General features: G+C 55.2%; 1 protein-coding gene across 13 annotated transcripts in view; it reads right to left on the reverse strand.

The window, feature by feature from the left end:
- The window catches only part of SAMD11 (sterile alpha motif domain containing 11), a 397,470-nt gene that overhangs the window by 5,933 nt on the left and 373,429 nt on the right, over window positions 1–18,108 (reverse strand). For all 13 annotated transcript variants that reach the window (XM_075906866.2, XM_075906862.2, XM_075906863.2 and 10 more), the window contains 2 exons: window positions 16,396–17,096; window positions 5,289–5,413 (listed from right to left, as the gene is read on the reverse strand). In XM_075906866.2, the coding sequence (XP_075762981.2) occupies window positions 5,289–5,413; window positions 16,396–17,096 (826 nt within the window). The remainder of the gene's footprint in view (window positions 1–5,288; window positions 5,414–16,395; window positions 17,097–18,108) is intronic.

Here is an 18,108-nt window from a genome sequence, read left to right on the forward strand (position 1 = left end):
AGCTCAGTGGTTTGAGCATTGGCCTGCTAAACCCAGGGTTATGAGTTCAATCTTTGGGGAGGCCATTTGGGGCAAAAATTTGTCAGGGATGGTACTTGGTCCTGCTGTAAAGGCAGGGGACTGGACTTGACCAAAGTCACTTCCAGTTCTAGGAGATAGGCATCTCTATTAATTTATTTTTATTTATTTACTGGCTCCAACCAGAAGGGCAGGGGACTGGACTCGGTGACCTCTCGAGGTCCCTTCCAGTGCTATGATTCTAAGGAGGGAGAAAAATTGTTCTTTGACCTCGGAGGATAGGACAAGAAGCAATGGGCTTACATTGTAGCAAGGGAGGTTGCGGTTGGACATCATTAGGCCAAACTTCCTAACTCAGGGTGGTTAAGCACTGGAATAAACTGCCTAGGGAGGTTGTGGAATCTCCCTCACTGGAGATACTGAGATGGTCTAGCTGGTGCTTGGTCCTGCCATGAAGGTGGGGGGACGAGACCTGATGACCTCTTGGGATGTTCCAGTTCTAGGATCCTATGAGAGACAGTCCTGGCCCCCAAGATGACAGGATGATGCTCCAAAGGAGTCGAGTTTCACCACAACAGCAGCACAGGGCAGCATGACCTGGAGGCTTTCCCTAATGCCCCCATTGGTTAAAATTGCAGACAATGGGAGCAGTGTGTGCGGGGGTGGGGCCTAAGAGCAGTAGGAGACATGGAGCCAGCTAAGTGCACCCCATCCAACTTGTGCTCACACCTCCTGCACCCTCCTCCTACACACCCCCTCCTTGCACCTTCCTGGAACCCCACTCCACTCCTGCACCCTCCCTCCTAGCCAGCCCACCCCCACCCCGACCCCACAGCTCCACCCCCTCCTGCATCCATTTTGTCATGGGTAGTTAAGCTAGTGGTCTGTAGAAAGGTCTGCATTGAGCAGGGTGGGCCGCCGGCCAGAAAGTTTGAGAACCCGATTTAAACAAAACCCAGAGCCCAAACACTGCTAACATGCCAGACCGAGATGGTTGGGCAGCGTGTTTGCCATAGCACAGATAAAGAGGCAGGCCAAAGTGTGTCATAGCGGGGGCATGATTTCTAACAGCTCCTTTCAATTAATTAGCTAAAAATCTATGCACCCCCCCAGGTGCTGCACCTCAGCAGAAGAGGGGGTTTGTGTTACACGTACAAGCACTGCCTCTCGGGTTAGACAGGCTGTCACAATGCAAAATGCCCTGCCCCTGTGGATGGCCAGCCAACCGGAGCGACATGAGCCTCCGCCCCCCCCCCCCCCCCCCCCCCGGCCGAGCCAGGCGGGTCTCTGACACTCGCCTCTGAAGCAACAGCAGGACCATTGTCACTTACCCTCCTAGGAGCTGTAGCCTGTGCTATTGCCCAGGAGTGATTCAGAAAATCACAGGTGTAAAAAAGCCCCAGACAGCTGAGAGCTTAAAAACTGGATGGTGATAGGCTGTGAAGCCCAGGGACGATGGCCAGGGGAGGGGGGCAAAGGGGATGACATCCTGAACAAAACGAGTCAGCGGCCATGTCTGTAGCTGCTACCATTGCTTCATTTAGGCTTCAGAGTGACACTCCTGGAATTTTATTTATATATATATATCATCACACACCCCTTCCCAAACACCTGGATTCCACCCCCCCAGGGCCTGCCATAGATAAGACACCCTGCCCCCTCGCCCGCTCCTACGCACAGTGCTTCTGTTTGCCATTTCTGAAATTGGGGGTGTAATTTTATTAGTCTTCCTGGCGGCATCTTGATTCCATTACTACTGGCTCAGTGCATGCAGTACCACCTCTGGAGTATAAAATACCACGCAGTATTTTTTCTCGTGCTGCCAAGCCCTTGCCCATTAGAGCGGACCCTGGGTTCCAGCGGACATGCCTCTATTTTCTGCTCCTCCCTGAACCCCCCCTTCGCTCCACCCAGGTTTTTGCACATCCAGGGCAAGCGCTGGCCTCTTGCCTGGGCAAACTGTCTGGGGCTACAGCACTAGCGAGAGCTGTTGTGCCTTGGTAGCACATCCCCGCAAAGGGCAGGGGCTTTCCCTTTGCGCCAATGGTTTCTTTCTCCATAGAACCAATCCCTTGGAGAGCAGCCATGGCTGTGACGCTGAGGCAGCTGAGCCGTGGCCAGCTCATATTGCTGGTCTCCCCCAGCAAAGCGGCTCTTGATGACTGCAGCCCTCTGTTTCTGCTCCTGCAGCGAGCAAAACGCAATAGAGCGGCTCCTTTCCTTCCTACAAAGCCAGCATGGCCAGGCGCCAAAAGCTCCCTCGCTCAGCTCTCTACCCCTAAAGCCCTAACCTGCGGGTACGGGGAGGCCTCACGCCACCGGGGGGACAAGGGTGGAGGTGGACAGAGATCGGGAGACTTTGTTCTCAATGACGTTACTTTTTGGTGCCTTTGAAATGTGTTGCCGAGGGCGCAGCGTCACCGCCAAGCTCTCGCTGGCTTCCTGGCGGGTGCGCGCTGTGGGCCGGTGCCAGACCTCCCCAGCAGCTGTGGTCTGAGAGGAGAGAACAGACAGCTCCACAGCACCCTGCACGCAGGAAAGGCACAACCCTGATGAATGACAGAAGCAGCCGCCCTTTAACCCCCCGCATGCCGGCACCCGCGCCAGCCAGGACGCCGGGGTTGTTCACAACGGAGCCCAGTACCGGACAGTGCTGGGGTTTACTAAGCGTCAAGAGTGCTGCCGCGCCAGGGCATCAGTCCGCTCTGGGCTTGCTGTCCCTGGAGCACTGGGTGTAAATGGCTGGTGCGTGGGCTCAGGATTTCTCCACCTCTCTCACCTGCCACAGTGGCAGCCGTGGGGTCGCACTCTGCTCTGTTCCGGGGGGTAGAGCCAGCGGAATTCCACGGCCACCAGTGAGTTCTCTCAGATCGGGGCTGGTTTAACATCTCACCCCACCCCTGGAAACCTACCTTCTTCCCCATCTCACCCTCCTGAGCTGCCCTTCCTCTTCTCCACCCCCCCAGGCCTCCCCCTCTCTCACGCATCCATCCCTTGCTGTCTTTCTACACTGAGAACTGGCAATAGGTGGCATGCAGCCAGGCGCAGTTCACCAGGGTTAGCCGCTGGTGGGCCGCCGGGCTCTTTATTCACCTGCGTGTCTGCTCGCAGCTCCTGGATCAACGTTCCCGGCCAACAGGAGCTGCAAGAAGCAGCGTCCTGGTCCACACCGCTTCCCACAGCTTCCAGTGGCTGGGAAGGGCGACCTGCAGCCCAAGGGAACAGCAAGCGACCGTACCTGTGGACGTGCAGGTAAATAAAGTGCCGACGGCCCACTAGGGGCTAACCCTGGTGAACCACGTCTGGCCTGCAGGCTGCTGACTGCCCGCCCCTGTTCTCCACCCACGTTCCCAGCCCTTCTCTCCCGCCACGCCAGACACAAAAACCTCTCACGCCCCCCAGCAACTCATACCTACCCTGCTCTCTCCAGCCCCCCTCGGAGTTCTCCCGCAGGCGCCCCGTGGCTGTCAGACACACTCCTCTCCTAAGCCCTCCCGCTCCCTCTCGCAGGCCCAGCTGCTGGCCGGGGGGGGGAGGGTGAGGGGGGGAAGCACCAGGCTTACAGGTGGTTTTAATGAAGCTTGTCAGGATGAGATTAACACCACGGTTAGGGGGCAAAGGAGGACAGGCTTTGTGTTGACAGCACAGCCGCCAGCCACCCGGAGAGCGAAGGGAGGCCTTGCTTCCAGGCCACTGTCAGGAGATCTGTGAACATAGGCCGGGCTGTGAACCTGTGCAGAATAACGGGCCTGATGCCCTGCTAGGTGCCTCCCCACGCCTGCTCCCAGGAGCGATGCTAAAGCTGAGTCAGGGCTTGCTCCTGCTGCCCGGGGCCCGTTGCAGGAAAGGTCCCTCGCTGGGCCGTGGTAACGCTCTGAGCAGCAGCAGCACAGCTGCGGGGGTGATGGCAGCTGATGCCTAATGCTCCCGGGAGGGGGAAAAGGAGGAAGCGTTTGAAAATCAGTTTGAGCCGCCCTGTCCACTTGTTTCTGAGCTGGCTGAATTCGACCTGGGGCCCATGGGACGGCCGTGCTGGGGGAGTCCTAGACTTGCCCTCCCCTCGCTTAGTGCACATCGCCGGAGCTGTGCTTGTTAAACTCAAATCCCTTCCTGTCCCCTCTGCTTCTTCCCCTCGGGAGCTGCCTCTTACTGCCTGGATCTGCCCGGTGTCCTCTGTCGGGCTGCGTCTGCCCCCCAAGGAGCTGGATTGTCCTGAGCTAGACTTTTAGTTCTCACCGCCGCTCAGGAATCCGCGCGCTTGCCGGCCGCGCCTGCTCTCAATGGGGTGTTTCTAATGGACTGCAACAGCTGTGGGAGCCAGAAAGCAGAGCTGGTTTGTGTATCCCTCCTAACAGCCTCACACTAAGCGGCTTTATGAACCTGGCAGCCCTGATGGGCACATGGCTCCTGCTGCAAAGGGGCTTTAAAAAAACCCCAAATGTTGTGAGCGTGGGGGTCTTTGGCAGCGCCCTCCCCTTCTCCCAGAACTCTGCCCCTGCAGCACTGCCCCCTGCCCGCGTCTGGGGTGCCCTCACTGGAGCCGAGACATGAGATGCGAGGAGATGGGCTGTGACCCTAGTGGAATCCGCACTCACTGGAGGCGAAAGTCTGAGCACGTCAACCCAGCTGTACCAGCGACTGCCCTGGTACAAGGCACCCTTGGCTTTTCACCTGGACCCCTGGCACCGTGCTCCAGGGCGGCGGAGCTACAGCTGGGCACCAGCGATAACCCAATGCCTTGCGCCAGGCCAAACTGGGGCTTCCTTTTAGTGCCAGGTCCCGGCGCTCTGAGAAAAGGCCTTTCTGAACAGCCCTCAAAGCCGGGACAGTCCTCTGCTACGACTCGCCGGCAGCCCGGTCCCCCGGACCGCCCAGCACAAAGCCAGCACTGTGTTCGGTTTGGTTGTGGGCCACCGTGGACTTCCGCACACCTATCTCCCAAGCAGGGAGCTGCTAGCTGTGTAATCCACCCAGCAACAGCAGACACCAGCTTCTCCCCTCCCACCTTCCTCCCTGCTAGCCACATACACACCCCTGCATGCCCTGGGGGCATCTACTGGCAGCCAGCGGTTAAGCCCCAATCCGGTAGGAAAACAGGAAAGCCAGACGGTTGACAGGCCCTGCAGGGCTCTCTTAAATATTCCGCCACATTAGCTCTGATTGATTGCAGAGGTTTTGCAGGAGGGGAGGGGAGGGAGTGGAATTGGAGCGAGTTTTCTCCTTACCTCTCCCACCCCCACCTAACATTTCCCAGGCTGCTGTGAATTTACCTGAGTGTACTCGGCACAGCCAGACAAACTGCCCACAAAGCTACAGACGTCCTCCACTGTCCATTTGCTGATGTCTTCCAGCGCAGGGCTCTCCTCCCCATCCAAGAACAGACCTCCCATGGCGCCTGGATTGTTTGGGGCAGGGAGGAGGGGGAGGAGAAGGAAACATAAATCATTAAAATCCCACACGGACAGCAACAGGCCTGCGATCTGAATATTTCTCTCTAGCCACACATCCATTTTTAATGGCCTGTCAATTAAAACGCCGGGCAGGGTCAATTCTGCCTCCTGGAGGTCCCTCGCTCGGAAGAGGTGTTGGGGGGGGCCAAGAGGGAGGGGGAAAATCCCCTCTAATGTGTTTCATGTGTTTAATGTTCTTCAGCTGCAGCAGTGAGGGGCGAAGGGGGAGAGAGACACCCCCGAAGGCATGTTTCTCCACACGCACCGCAAAATGGAAAAACTCCGGCTGGCCTGCAAGTTCCTTTCCCCCTGCCCTGCTCCCAGCTACGTGCTCCAAATGATAACAAGCCCTAAAACTCCGCCCGGCAGCCTGCTGCTTAGCTGGAGCTGGTGTGGAGGAGAGAATTCTCACTCCTTATGAACCATCCTTTGTTTTAACACTCCCACAGCCCAAAGTCTGGCTGCTTAACACGTCACGGTGCTTTAAACGCATAACCGTGTTCCCCCCCACACACACACACCCTGCCTTCCCTTCATTGGGGCAGGGTCTGGCCGGGTGGGGGAGGTGAGCCTGAAGCTCCAGAAAGGGTCCGGTTCACGCAGACAGGTCAATCCTCCACAATGCAAGAGGAGCGGTTCTAGCCCCAGCCCTTCCAGCAAGGCTGGAAGGCGGCAGACTGCTCTGTCCTTTTGGGATTGGAGAGCTCTGAGGTTTTCCTGCTCCTCATTGTCCCAGCGCTTGACAGCGTGGAAGGAGAGCGCTGGACGAGAGCCCAGAGAGGAATGGGGCAGAGGTCTGGAGAATGAGAAACGCTGGAGATGAAAACCGGGTGGGCTACTCCAGTTTCTCCTGGGTTGCAACAGAGGAGCAAAGAGATTGCCACTGATAACAGAAAATACTTGTTTGGAAAATGCCTTATTCCCCTACATAAGAACGGTCATACTGGGTCAGACCAAAGGTCCATTTAGTCCTATATCCTGTCTTCCAACAGTGGCCAATGCCAGGTGCCTCAGAGGGTATGAACAGAACAAGGAATCGTCAAGTGATCCCTCTCCTGTCATCCATTCCCAGCCCCTGACAGAGGCTAGTGGCACCATTCCAACCCATTCTGGCTAATAAGTATTGATGGACCTAACCTCCATGAATTTATCTAGGTTTTTTTTTAACTCTGTTAAAGTCCTGGTCTTCACAACATCCTCTGGCAAGGAGTTCCACAGGTTGACTGTGCCTTGCATTAAGAAATACTTCCTTTTGTTTGTTTTAAACCTGCTACCTATTAATTTAATTTGGTGACCCCTAGTTCTTAGGTTATGGGAACAGGTAAATAACTTTTCAGTTTAGAAAAGAGGAGACTAAGGGGGGGATATGATAAAGGCGTATAAAAATCATGGAGAAAGTGAATAAGGAAAAGTCCTACTCTTTTTAATCTCTCTTCATATGGCACCCATTCCGACTCCTAGTCATTTTTGCCCTTTTCTGAACCTTTTCCAATGCCAATATATCTTCTTTGAGAAGAGGTGACATCTGTATGCAATATACAAGATGTGGGTGTGCCATAGTTTTATATTGAGGCAATAAAATATTTTCGGTCTTATTCTCTATCCCTTTTTTAAGGATTCCTAACATTCGGTTTGCTTTCTTGACTGCCACTGCACATTGAGTGGATGTTTTCAGAGAACTATCCACAGTGACTTCAAGATCTCTTCCACAGTGGAACTCACCACCTATGAGACCATGAGCTCAGGAGGATGCTAAAAGGGACGGGACATTCAGGGGAGTCAGAACATCCACAGAAACACTGGATAGGATAAAAGTTTCCTATTAGCTCTCATGCTTTTGGGCATGGGCTAGTAAGGAAGTGGAAGGAACAACCGCCCAGTGATGTGTTACCATGGAATTATCTGTTGTGGGATGTTCAGAGTGTCCTGGACCATCTGGTGCTGACCACTGTCCTCAACCATGTTTATCAGATGAGGGTTGGAAGAGTCCTCAGGAGGCCATCTGAAAGCAGGACCAACCCCAAGGAAATCGTCCCAGGCGGGGCTTTGTCAGGCCTGGCCCTAAAAACTTCTAGGATTTGTCCATTTGAAAAAGGGGCTGGAATTGTCTGTCTCCCTCTGACTCTCTTTGAACAAGTGTGAAGTGGGGATTGGGGGGGAGGCTCAGAAGTTTCACCCACTTCACTTCATGAATAGGATTGAATATCCCCTGCCCTGTCCTCCAGCCACATAGAGGCCTGGAACCCCAGCACTTCGCTCCTTACAGGCCATTTTCTTAGTATCGTTTCTAAGACTGCAGCACCTCAGGGCCCCAGCTACAGACCAGGCCTCTGTTGTGCTCAGAGCTGTACAAACGCAGAGCAAAAAGACAGTCCCGGCCCCAGAAAACTCACAGCCTAGGTCCTCCTTGGCTTCTCCTCCTCGGCCTCTGAGAGATCAGAATCTAAACCCTAGTCTAAGCCCTGGTCCCCCACTGCAATCTCCTTTCACAGCAAGGGCAAAAACTGCATGCCTTGCCCTCCAGAGTGGTGCCCTCTGACTGCTACCCTCTGCAGAGAGCCTGGGCGCACCACAACACGCTGTCCGGAGGCCTTCAAAACCCTCTGTGGGTCCCTCCCGCATTGTGAAACAGCCAAACCTAGCATCTTACCTCTCCACCCCTTGCTTCAATCTGAGCCCCTCAATCCACCTCCCTCCCTTTTCCTCCTAGTCAGCAAGAGCCTGGATTTCAACGTTCCCTCTAAGCTTTTCCATCCACATGCGGATTTTTTCCCATCCACGTGCAGAATAAAATTATATGTGCACTGAGGCATGTGTGAATGTGCACCACCAGTAGAAACAAAACCTCGCTGTGGGCGCTCTGCTAATTAACTGAGCAGCACTTGAATCTCTCCTGAGTGGCCGCACCAGCGCCCAGCTTACAGGGAACACTGATGGGCTTCGGTGAACTTTCATCTGCCCTTATAAAGGTTGCCATGGAAACTACTAGCTTTCCCATGCGGCAGGGAGGCTGGAGCAGGAAGGAACTGAAAGGAATTTGGGAGGCTGCTGGAGGAGCAGCATTTTCCCTTCCCTCCCAGCTAGAAGATGGACAGACAGACGGACGAGCTCCCTTAGGTTACAATCATTATCATTCGTGGTGTGTCCACTGCGCTGAAACCCAAACTCCTGGCTGTTTACATGGAAGCCAGCGAGACACTGGGACGGCTGTCGGCTGACTTTCCCTCCTTTTTTGGAAAAGCAACTGCAGCTCGGTAAATAGAGGGAGTGAAACTGAACTCAATTATTCCAGGCACAGCCGACACACGGGCGAGACGCCTCCATCTGCAGCCAGAGCAAGCGTCTCCGCGGGGATTGGACGGTAACAGCCAACTGCTTTAAAATTAGGTACTTCCTTATTCTGAAGGCAAGCCAAGGACTGCAGCAGCCCAGCGCTTGGGAACGAAGCCTTCTCCAGTCAGTCATGCAGCCAATGCGCCTGCCCCAGCCTCAGGCTCTGCCTGAGACGCCATGGAGAGGCTGAGCAGTACATACCTGGCAGTGGCTGTCTCCAGACTCCTACCAGGGATTATGGTGATGGGATCGTGTTCAACTCTATTTGTGACTGGAAGGGCTGATGTCAAGGGATAGGGCTAGTGAGTCTTGATGTAACTTTTGGGACAGTTCTCCCCTTCTCCATCCATGTTCCCTCTAATCTTTTCCTGGGCTGAATAATTTTTTTAAACGATGCACTGAGGCATGTGCAGATGTGCACCACCAATAGACACACACGCTGATGGCTGTGGGCGCTCTGCTAATCAACTGGACCGCACTTGAATTTCTCCTGAGCGGCCGCACAAGTGCTCAGCTTAGAGGGAACACTGCTCTCCACCCTCATGCCAGTGAGCCTAACACGGGGTAGAGTTGGGGAAACGAGCCGAGCGCCCATCGGCTCTATTTGCAGCCTCGCTAACATCACTAATGGAGCCGAGCCAAAGGTCAGTTCTGCCAGGCAGCCCTCTCCTCATCCCTCCATGCCCACACTCAGCCAGCGGTCTCCAGGAGTCATGGCAAGGGCAGCCTTGCCTTAGGGCGGCACGTAATATTTTCCACCTATCCACACACAGTGGAAGCGGATATTGCCGAAGCACTGATCTCCACGGATTTGCCTTCCCTCCCCGGCCGCACAAGAAAACCCGCGGGCTGCCGGTGAAAGCGTCAGTAGAGCACAGAAGTTGAGAGAGAGATGCTGAAATCTTGGCCCCTCTCCAGTATCAAAACCTCACTGACTGCAGCCAGGCACGAGCTTCTCTCTGTGGAGGAGGCAAACACCCGGCGCTTCATGAATTTCAACCACAGATTTGGGAGCTCAGCACCTTGGAAACAGAGGACTGATAAGCCACCTCTTCCATCATCCCCCATTCTGCAGGTAGACCAGTGGGCTCAATACATGCCAGTATTGCTGGGTACAATGGGTCACGCAGGACATCAGACTTAGTGAGCAGAATGGTCCCTTCCAGCCTCGACATCTATTTACCTCCTGTGTATTGTCCAGCCCATGGTCCTGTTCCATCTGAAATGTCCCTCCTTTTGCTTCCCTGGGGAGGCTTCTGCACAGTCTGCTAGGCTGCACAAACCCACCTTTGGGACAGTTATCAAAAGGACGATAAAGCTATTCCAAGGGTCTAGACCAGGGGTTCTCAAACTTCTTGGCCCAAAGCCCACCCTGCTCAACGCAGACCTTTCCACAGACCACCAGCCACCTACCCATGATGACAGAACGAATGCAGGAGAGGGTGGAGGTGCAGGGGCTGGCTGGGAGGGAGGATGGAGAAGCAGGCTGGAGGTGTAGAGCTGGGCTGAGAGGGAGGGTGCAGGAGTGGGGTGGAGGTGGGGAGTCTGGCTCGGAGGGAGGGTGCCGAAGCGGGGTGGAAGGAGGAAGGGAGATGGGGGTGCGGGGTCTGGACATGAGGTGGATGGGGACACTTACCTGGCTCCGTGCCTCCTGCTGCTTTTAGGCACCACCCCCCACTGCTCCCATTGGCCACAATTCTGACCAATGGAAGCAGCCGGGAAAGCTTCCACTTCCCTAAGCTGCTATTCTCCCAGCCGGAGAAGGAGGAGCAGCAAGCGCACCCCATGAGCTAGATCCACTCGCGAGGGGGGTGCCTCAGGGCCGGGGCAGGAGAGGAACCCTGAATTTGCAGCTCACCTACAAGGCAGCCTGCACTTTGAGAACCACTTGTCTAGAAGGGAAGCTCCCTCGGCTGCTAAGGGCACATCACCGGATACCGCTGGACTAGGGGACAAAACACAGTAGCATTTGTCCCCAGCCAGGTTCCTCCTCTCTGACTGAGTGACTAGTCCAATGGATGACAGAGCATTTCACCACATGGGGCCCCAGCCCCATAAAAGCACCCCCTAGCAGCTGGTATTAAATCCCCCACCCATGCACTTTCTGGTGGCTGTGGTAGAAAGGCCAAGGTCCCTGGAGACCAAGCTGCCCATCCCTTCCAGAAATGGGCATCTCTGCAGGGCACGGCTGTGCCACGGGGCTGACAGGTGTTGCCGAGGCTGAATCTATTCTAGAGTCAGTCCAGGCCCTCAGGCCCCAGCACTGTGTCCTGAGAGGAGAGAAATCAACACAGATATCGGGGTCACTGGCCAGACACACACACTCTGTCCTCGCCTCACTGCCAACAGGGCCACAGTCCCCACAGCCAGGCCCAGATCTCTGCCCTGACATCTGATCAAGCCAGGAGACTCAGCAGCCCCTCTGCGCCCGCCCCTGGCTTAGCAGCCAACACACAGATGGGCTTAATCAGTCTTGTTATCACGCTCTAAGCCGTCTCCCATCCCCCCACCTGCCAACGCACACACCACGGAGGGTTCCGGTCATGGAGCAACACTGGAAGGCTCACGTTAATTGCTCTCCAGACTGCAGATCAATAAAAGGATTTTAGCCTCCCGCACACTCCATCCTTCACCTTTTCCAGCGGAGAGGGGGGGGCGTAGGGGACGAGAACACAACGCCGCCGAAACCTTGAAGAGATGAGGTCATCTGGCAGCCGCCGGATTCCCAGGAGGTGGCTCAGGGAATCGAACAAATTCTGGCTGCCTGTCGATATTTTTGCCATTGGGGACAGAAACCAGTTCTCTGCCTCCCTAGCATGCAAGGAGCCCTCTCTGGTGCACTGTCAGAGACCCCTACTCTCTCCCCTTTCCCTTCTCCCCCGTCTGCTGGGGTCTGTCAAGCCAGCAGCCTCTACGGATTGTCAGCTCCTTGAGACAGGGTCTGTATCTCGTTACCATGGTGCCCAGGCCTATGTGAGCAACAGGAGCAGCCCATGGACAGGAAAAAGTTAAGGAAATGGCTGTTCTTCTATCCTCAGGCACAAACTCCTCCTGGGGTTGTACTACTGGGACCCGGGTTAGTCGAAGTGCCTCCAAACACCGGTAGCATAAGGATGAGTGAGAGATAGTACAGCTCAGGACACTGAGTTCTATTCCCAGCTCCCCGGGCCTCAGTGTCGCTTGGGCCTCAGTTTGTCTCCCCAATCTTGATCTGTATTGTCTAGGAGGATAGATTCTTCCTATGGGCTTGTCTTATTTACGGGAGCCAGTTCTCTTGGGGAGCCAGCTTTTAAGTCTGCTCTCCATGAATACCAGCTTCTTCCTGCTTCCTTTTCCCGTGCTGCTGCATCTATCAGAGGCCCAGACTCATCGGTTAACGGTGCCACATCCCTAGCACAGGGGTGGGCAAATATGGGCCCGCGGGCTGGGTTTGATTCCCCAGGGTTAGTCCCGGGTGGGCCACCTTCACTGTATTTACCTGCACCTCCGCAGGTATGGGCCATTGCAGCTCCTGTTGATCCCAGATCGCCACTCCCGGCCAATGGGAGCTACAGGAAATGGAGTCTGGATCCGCACCACTTCCTGAAGTTCCCATTGGCTGGGAACAGCGATCCGCGGCTAACGAGAGCTGCCATCGCCCGTACCTGCAGAGGCTCAGGTAAATACAGTGGCAGCAGGCCACCAGAGGCTGACACGGGTGAACCACCACCATCTTACTGCCCATGCCTGGCCTACCACAACCGGGTCCTGATCTCTGCTGAGCTATCAATGCAAGTCACAACTTTCGCAGTAATACATGGGGTGCTAGCCTACAGCAAGACAGGCCTCCTGCAATGAAACACGATGCGATGGTCCTTGAAACCAGAGGGGACCGAGAAAGACGACGGGTCAGTTTAAGCACAGCCCTGATTATAAGTAATAACCACAACGGGCATATTCTAGTTTCCGAGAGTTTGAGAGGGATGGCCTCCCCCCATGCAATCTGCACCCTGCTCTGCCAGGCAGATGGGGTGGCCAGGGACACAGAATCGCGTTTCCCTTTTTAACCGCCTGCCAGGAGAAGGCGCCCAGGAGGATGCCTCATCTCTTGGAGGCAGGAGGGGTGTTTATCATGCTGGCCACTTTACCGTCACCCACAAACTGTCCTTCTTCTGCTGGAAGGTGGCTCGGAATGGCCCACGTCTTGTGTGCAGCTGCACTGCTCCTGCCCGGTTCATTCAGGGTATGTCTACACTACCCTCCTAGTTCGAACTAGCGGGGTAATGTAGGCATACCGCACTTCCAAATGAAGCCCGGGATTTGAATTTCCCGGGCTTCATTTGCATAAGCGGGGTGCCGCCATTTTTAAAACCCCGCTCGTTCGAACCCCATGCAGCACGGCTACACGGGGCACGAACTAGGTAGTTCGAACTAGGCTTCCTAGTTCGAACTACCGTTACTCCTCGTGGAATGAGGAGTAACGGTAGTTCGAACTAGGAAGCCTAGTTCGAACTACCTAGTTCGTGCCCCGTGTAGACGCGCTGCATGGGGTTCGAACGAGCGGGGTTTTAAAAATGGCGGCTCCCCGCTTATGCAAATGAAGCCCGGGAAATTCAAATCCCGGGTTTCATTTGCAAGTGCGGTATGCCTACATTACCCCGCTAGTTCGAACTAGGAGGGTAGTGTAGACATACCCTCATTTATAAAGGAGGAGCCCAGCCCTGCTCCCTCTCTCCCAGGACACAGCATCTAGCTCCTGCTAATGGTCCAGCTAAGGAATTAGAATATGCGTCTCTCGATGGCTCCTGGTAAGCTAGCAGGAAGCCAGCAACCTGGGCAGGCTGGGATTCCGAGTTTAAGTCCCACCTCATGCTGGGACAGCCTTTACTCACAGATCTGTATGTTGCACCAGTGAGCTGGTGGTGTTCCTGGGCGGTGCTCACCTCCCTCCGCATGCTGCAGGATGCATAGCCCGTTGTAAGAGCCTTGCAGGGACCATGCTTTCCTGCAGGCTGGCGGTCACCTCAATGACTGCTCTATTTCACGTGTGTGGCCCCGTTGCTTTCCTTAAACCTTGCTGCTGGGGGGCAAGCTGGTTGGATTCCAAACCACCAGCCCCCTCCTTCGGAAAGGCAGCGGAAGGTCACAGGGGCAAGAGTTCACCTCTGCCAGAAGAGGGGTCAGATGGGCACATGGTAATAACCACCGAGGAGCGGCGGTTTCTAGCTGCTGTTCCTGGTGGAGGAATACAGCTGGTGGGGTCAGCCACTCCAGTGCCTCTTGGCTGGGTGACGACCTGAGTATTAATACATCCCCCATCCCTGCACACATCCCCCTCCTCTCTGTCCTGACCTGCTTCTTCTGTCTGCACAGAGCTGGGGGCAAATCAACAGCCCCCGCTCCACCAAGGCCCCTTGCCGAAGCTTAAAGTTAATAAAACACCAGAGATTTCTCTACGGTATACGGAGGTTGCCATGGGAACACACTCAGGTGACAACATATGACTTTGTGAGCAAGCGATGGCCAGGGAGGTGGAATAGTGATAGGTCTGTGGACCTCCTGAATCTCTGTCCCAAAGGGCTGGGGCCACATGCAGGAGGGTACGCTGCCTGGCATCCGCAGATGCCCCAGGGACCCCAGGTCAATTAGCCCCAGCCCCATATCTTGTCAAACTATGGAAAATCAGGTTGAAACTCTTTTCTGGTCCAGCAACTGTTCCTGGACCAGAGAGCCCCAGCAGCTGGGAGTCTAGTGGCAGGAGGGCCGGCAACTAAGAGCCCAGGGGAGCTTGGGAACAGGGACTGGCAGCCAGCTGGGAAGCCCAGCAGCCGGGGAGAGCTAGGAGGTCGGCAGCAGAAGGGCCGGCATTGGCCTCGCCTGGTCCCACAAACTCCCTGGAGACGGCTGCTCCCTGCAGTGCATTCCTGAGCAGCATGTCTAGCAGTAACTCGAGCAACGGGCTATGCAGCACCTTGAGGGATTGTCCCGAGTCTAGTTTTCAGCCGCCCACCCTAACAAGCTTTCCCTTCTTCATCTCTGTCTGGATACATTTGGGCACGTCTCCTGGAAGCGCCCCAGGCAGCCCTTGCAACCTCTTTCCAACACAAAGGGGGCTACGGGCAGGCCTGGCCTTTGGGCAAGGCAAGTGAGACCGTGGCCTTGGGCCCTGCGCATTCAGGACCCAGCTCCCAGGCCCGCCCACCTGGCCGCTCACTCGCTGCCCTGACTGGGAGCCATGTGGCCTTGGACCCCGCAAACTCGTTAGCCGGCCCTGGCTACTGGATCCTGCCTCTCCACAGGCCCAGTTGTCTTGTAGCCCAGGTATACATATTTAATTCTCCCAGCCTTTTCCCTTCACAGGTCAATCCCTCCATCCCCTTAATCATCTTTGCTGCCCCTCCCTGGAACCCCTTCCAATTTATCAATGTCTGTCTTGAACGGAGGTTTCCAAATAAGGTCCAGCCAATTCCGCGTAGACTGTTCCCTCTGCTTTGTGAGGGTGTCATGCTTATGCATCCAGCCCCCAACACAGCATGGCATTTTTCCCACCACTGTCTCATTAGGTTTGCCGATACCCAGCCCAACGTCTCAGCATCAACTGCTCAGCACACAGCCGCTTCCAGCCAAGCACACTTACATACCCAAGGGGGCAAGAATTCGTCTTCAGAAACATTTAGATGTGAATCTTATTGTGATTGGAAGCAGAAAAGGTTCAGAAAAGGACAAAAATGATTAGGGGTCTGGGACAGCTTCTATACGAGGAGGGATTAATAAAATTGGGACTTTTCAGCTGGGAAAAGAGACAACTAAGGGGGGGGATGATCGAGGTCTATAAAATCAGGACTGATGTGGAGAAAGTAAATAAGGAAGTGTTATTTACGCCTCCTCATAACACAAGAACTAGGGGGTCAGCAAATGAAATTAACAGGAAGCAGGTTTAAAACCAACCAAAGGAAGTATTTCTTTACGCGGTACACAACCTGTGGAACTCCTTGCCAGAGGATGTTGTGAAGGCCAGGATTTTCACAGGGTTCAAAAAAAGAGCTAGATAAATTCATGGAGGATTGGTTCCTCAATGGCTATTAGCCAGGATGGGTAGGGATGGTGACTCTAGCTTCTGTTTGCCAGAAGCTGGGAATGAGCAACAGGCAGTGGATCACTTATGGATCACTGTACTGTTCATTCCCTGTGGAGCAACTGGCATTGTCCACTGTCGGAATACAGGATATTGGGCTAGATGGACCTTTGGTCTGACCCGGTATGGCCATTCTCATGTTCTTCCTAAATACTGCGCCATCCAACGGCCGTTTCTACTTGGGTCTAGTATTTGCCCATTCCCCTTCTGATGTATTTGTGGCTCCCCCCAGCCTGGTACCATCTCTGGATTCATTAGCGATCTCTTCATGGCCTCTGAATTACTTTGTTTCGAGCTGGGCCCTTGACATTCATTTTTGTTGTTGTTTTAACTCTAGATGCTCGAAGCCCACAGAGACGGATGCACCGTGAATAAGGCGAACCGAATAGCAGCCCCATTCTTAACATACTATAAAATCGATACTCGGCCACGACCCCATCCCACACCGGCCCCCTCCATAGCTACGAGGCTCTCACCTACCTGCGTGGAAATAGGGGCTCATTGTATACGGGAATCCAAAGGGCAGCGGCTGAGGTGGTGGGATGGAGGCCGGAGGGAGGTATTTCACCTCATTTTTGTTGATGCCTGGGCCGAGCATGTGGCTGGGTGACTCAGTGCTGGAGGAGCTGCAGGGGGCGTTCTGGCCAGATGCCACTTCGCTCAGCTCCTTGGCCCCCTCGTAGACCTTGCTTGTCTCTTTGCACTCTTTGAGTTCACTGGCTGAGCTGCTGCTCTCCGCTTTCAGGCTCTCCGGCTTCTCGTCACTCACTTCGGCATCGCTCTCCGAGTCTTTCATCTCCTCGTCGTTGCAGTCGGGCGCGCCGTCCCGGGCCCGGGGCTCCGCGGGCTCCTTGGCCTCGTTCGCACCGGACGGCTCCGCCCGGTGGTGCGCGGATTTCCGGCTCCCTCTCCGGCTCTGCTCCTTGGGCGGGGTGGCGCTGGGGACGCCGTGGTTGAGCGACAGCAGCGGCGTGTTGTTGTGCCGGAGCACCAGCATGGCGTTCCTCCGTGAGAGCTCCTCCCGCAGGGGGTGCCCCTCGGGGATCTCGTGCACGTTCCGCAAGGCCGGGTGGTCCTGCGGTAGCCCTGGGTGCAGGCTCAGCGGGTCGCCGGCCAGTAGCCTCTGCCGATGGAGATTCTCCAGCTCCTTCTGGCGGATGATCTCGGCCGACATCTCAAGCCTAAACAGGGAGAGAAAAATCAGCAGGGTCTTAGGGGGTCAACTCAGCATTCACTAGCCAATGCAGCTTGAGAGCCTAAGGCCTCATCTGGCGTGCGGGTGATTTTCACCCTCTGGTGTCGTTTCAATTGTATTTCTCCCGACACTGCTCTAATGCTACTGCACAAGGCAGGGAGTCTGGATTCCTTACAGGGTGGGGAACCTAAGGCTCCAGGGTCAGATCCAGCCCCTGAGGCTAGGGGCTCTCCCCCAGCACTGGGGAGCCCGTGGTGATGCTCCAGTCTCCTGCCATCCTCCCACAGGGCTGGAGCACACAAAATCTACTAGCCTGGGCCCCCCCTAGGCTCTGGTATGTGAGAGGAACGTGGGGAGAGTCTTTCTCCTTCTCAGGCGGAGGCCATGTCAGTGAGAGCTTGGTTTTGTTTTTCTTCTTACTTGTGTGTGGCCCCCGACTGACTTTTCTATGGGTCAGCAGCTCCCAACACAAAAAAGATTCCCCACCTCTGCTTTACAGTTCACCCACCCCGTCCTCCCCTGTGCAATCTGGGCTCATTAGCGTGCTCCTAGCAGCTAGGCTGGCTGATTAAGGGATGCTGGTGATGGGCTTCCGAGCCTTTCACCCCTGCATCATGGGTTCAAAGCCAGCAGGCAGAACTGAAAACTCTCACCTCCTTCTTGTCGGAAGACTAACGGCCCTACCAAACTCGCAGCCATGCAAAACGCATCACGGACTGTGAAATTTGGTGTCCTCCCATTAAATCTGGCCTTTTGTGCGCTTTTACCCTGTACCGTACTACACAGATTTCATGCAGGAGACCAGCGTTTCTCAGACTGGGAGTCCTGACCCGAAAGGAAGTTGCAGCAGGATCACGTTATTGTAGGAGGGTCACAGTATTGTTACCTTTATTTCTACACTGCCTTCAGAGCCGGGCATCTGGAGAGCGGTGATTTTAATGTTGGCCGGGTGCCCAGCGCTGAAGGCAGCACCCTACCAGCAGCAGGGCAGAAGTCAG

This window comes from Pelodiscus sinensis, chromosome 24 (genome assembly GCF_052426305.1).
Source record: "Pelodiscus sinensis isolate ZL-2025 chromosome 24, ASM5242630v1, whole genome shotgun sequence".
Classification (NCBI taxonomy): domain Eukaryota; kingdom Metazoa; phylum Chordata; order Testudines; family Trionychidae; genus Pelodiscus; species Pelodiscus sinensis.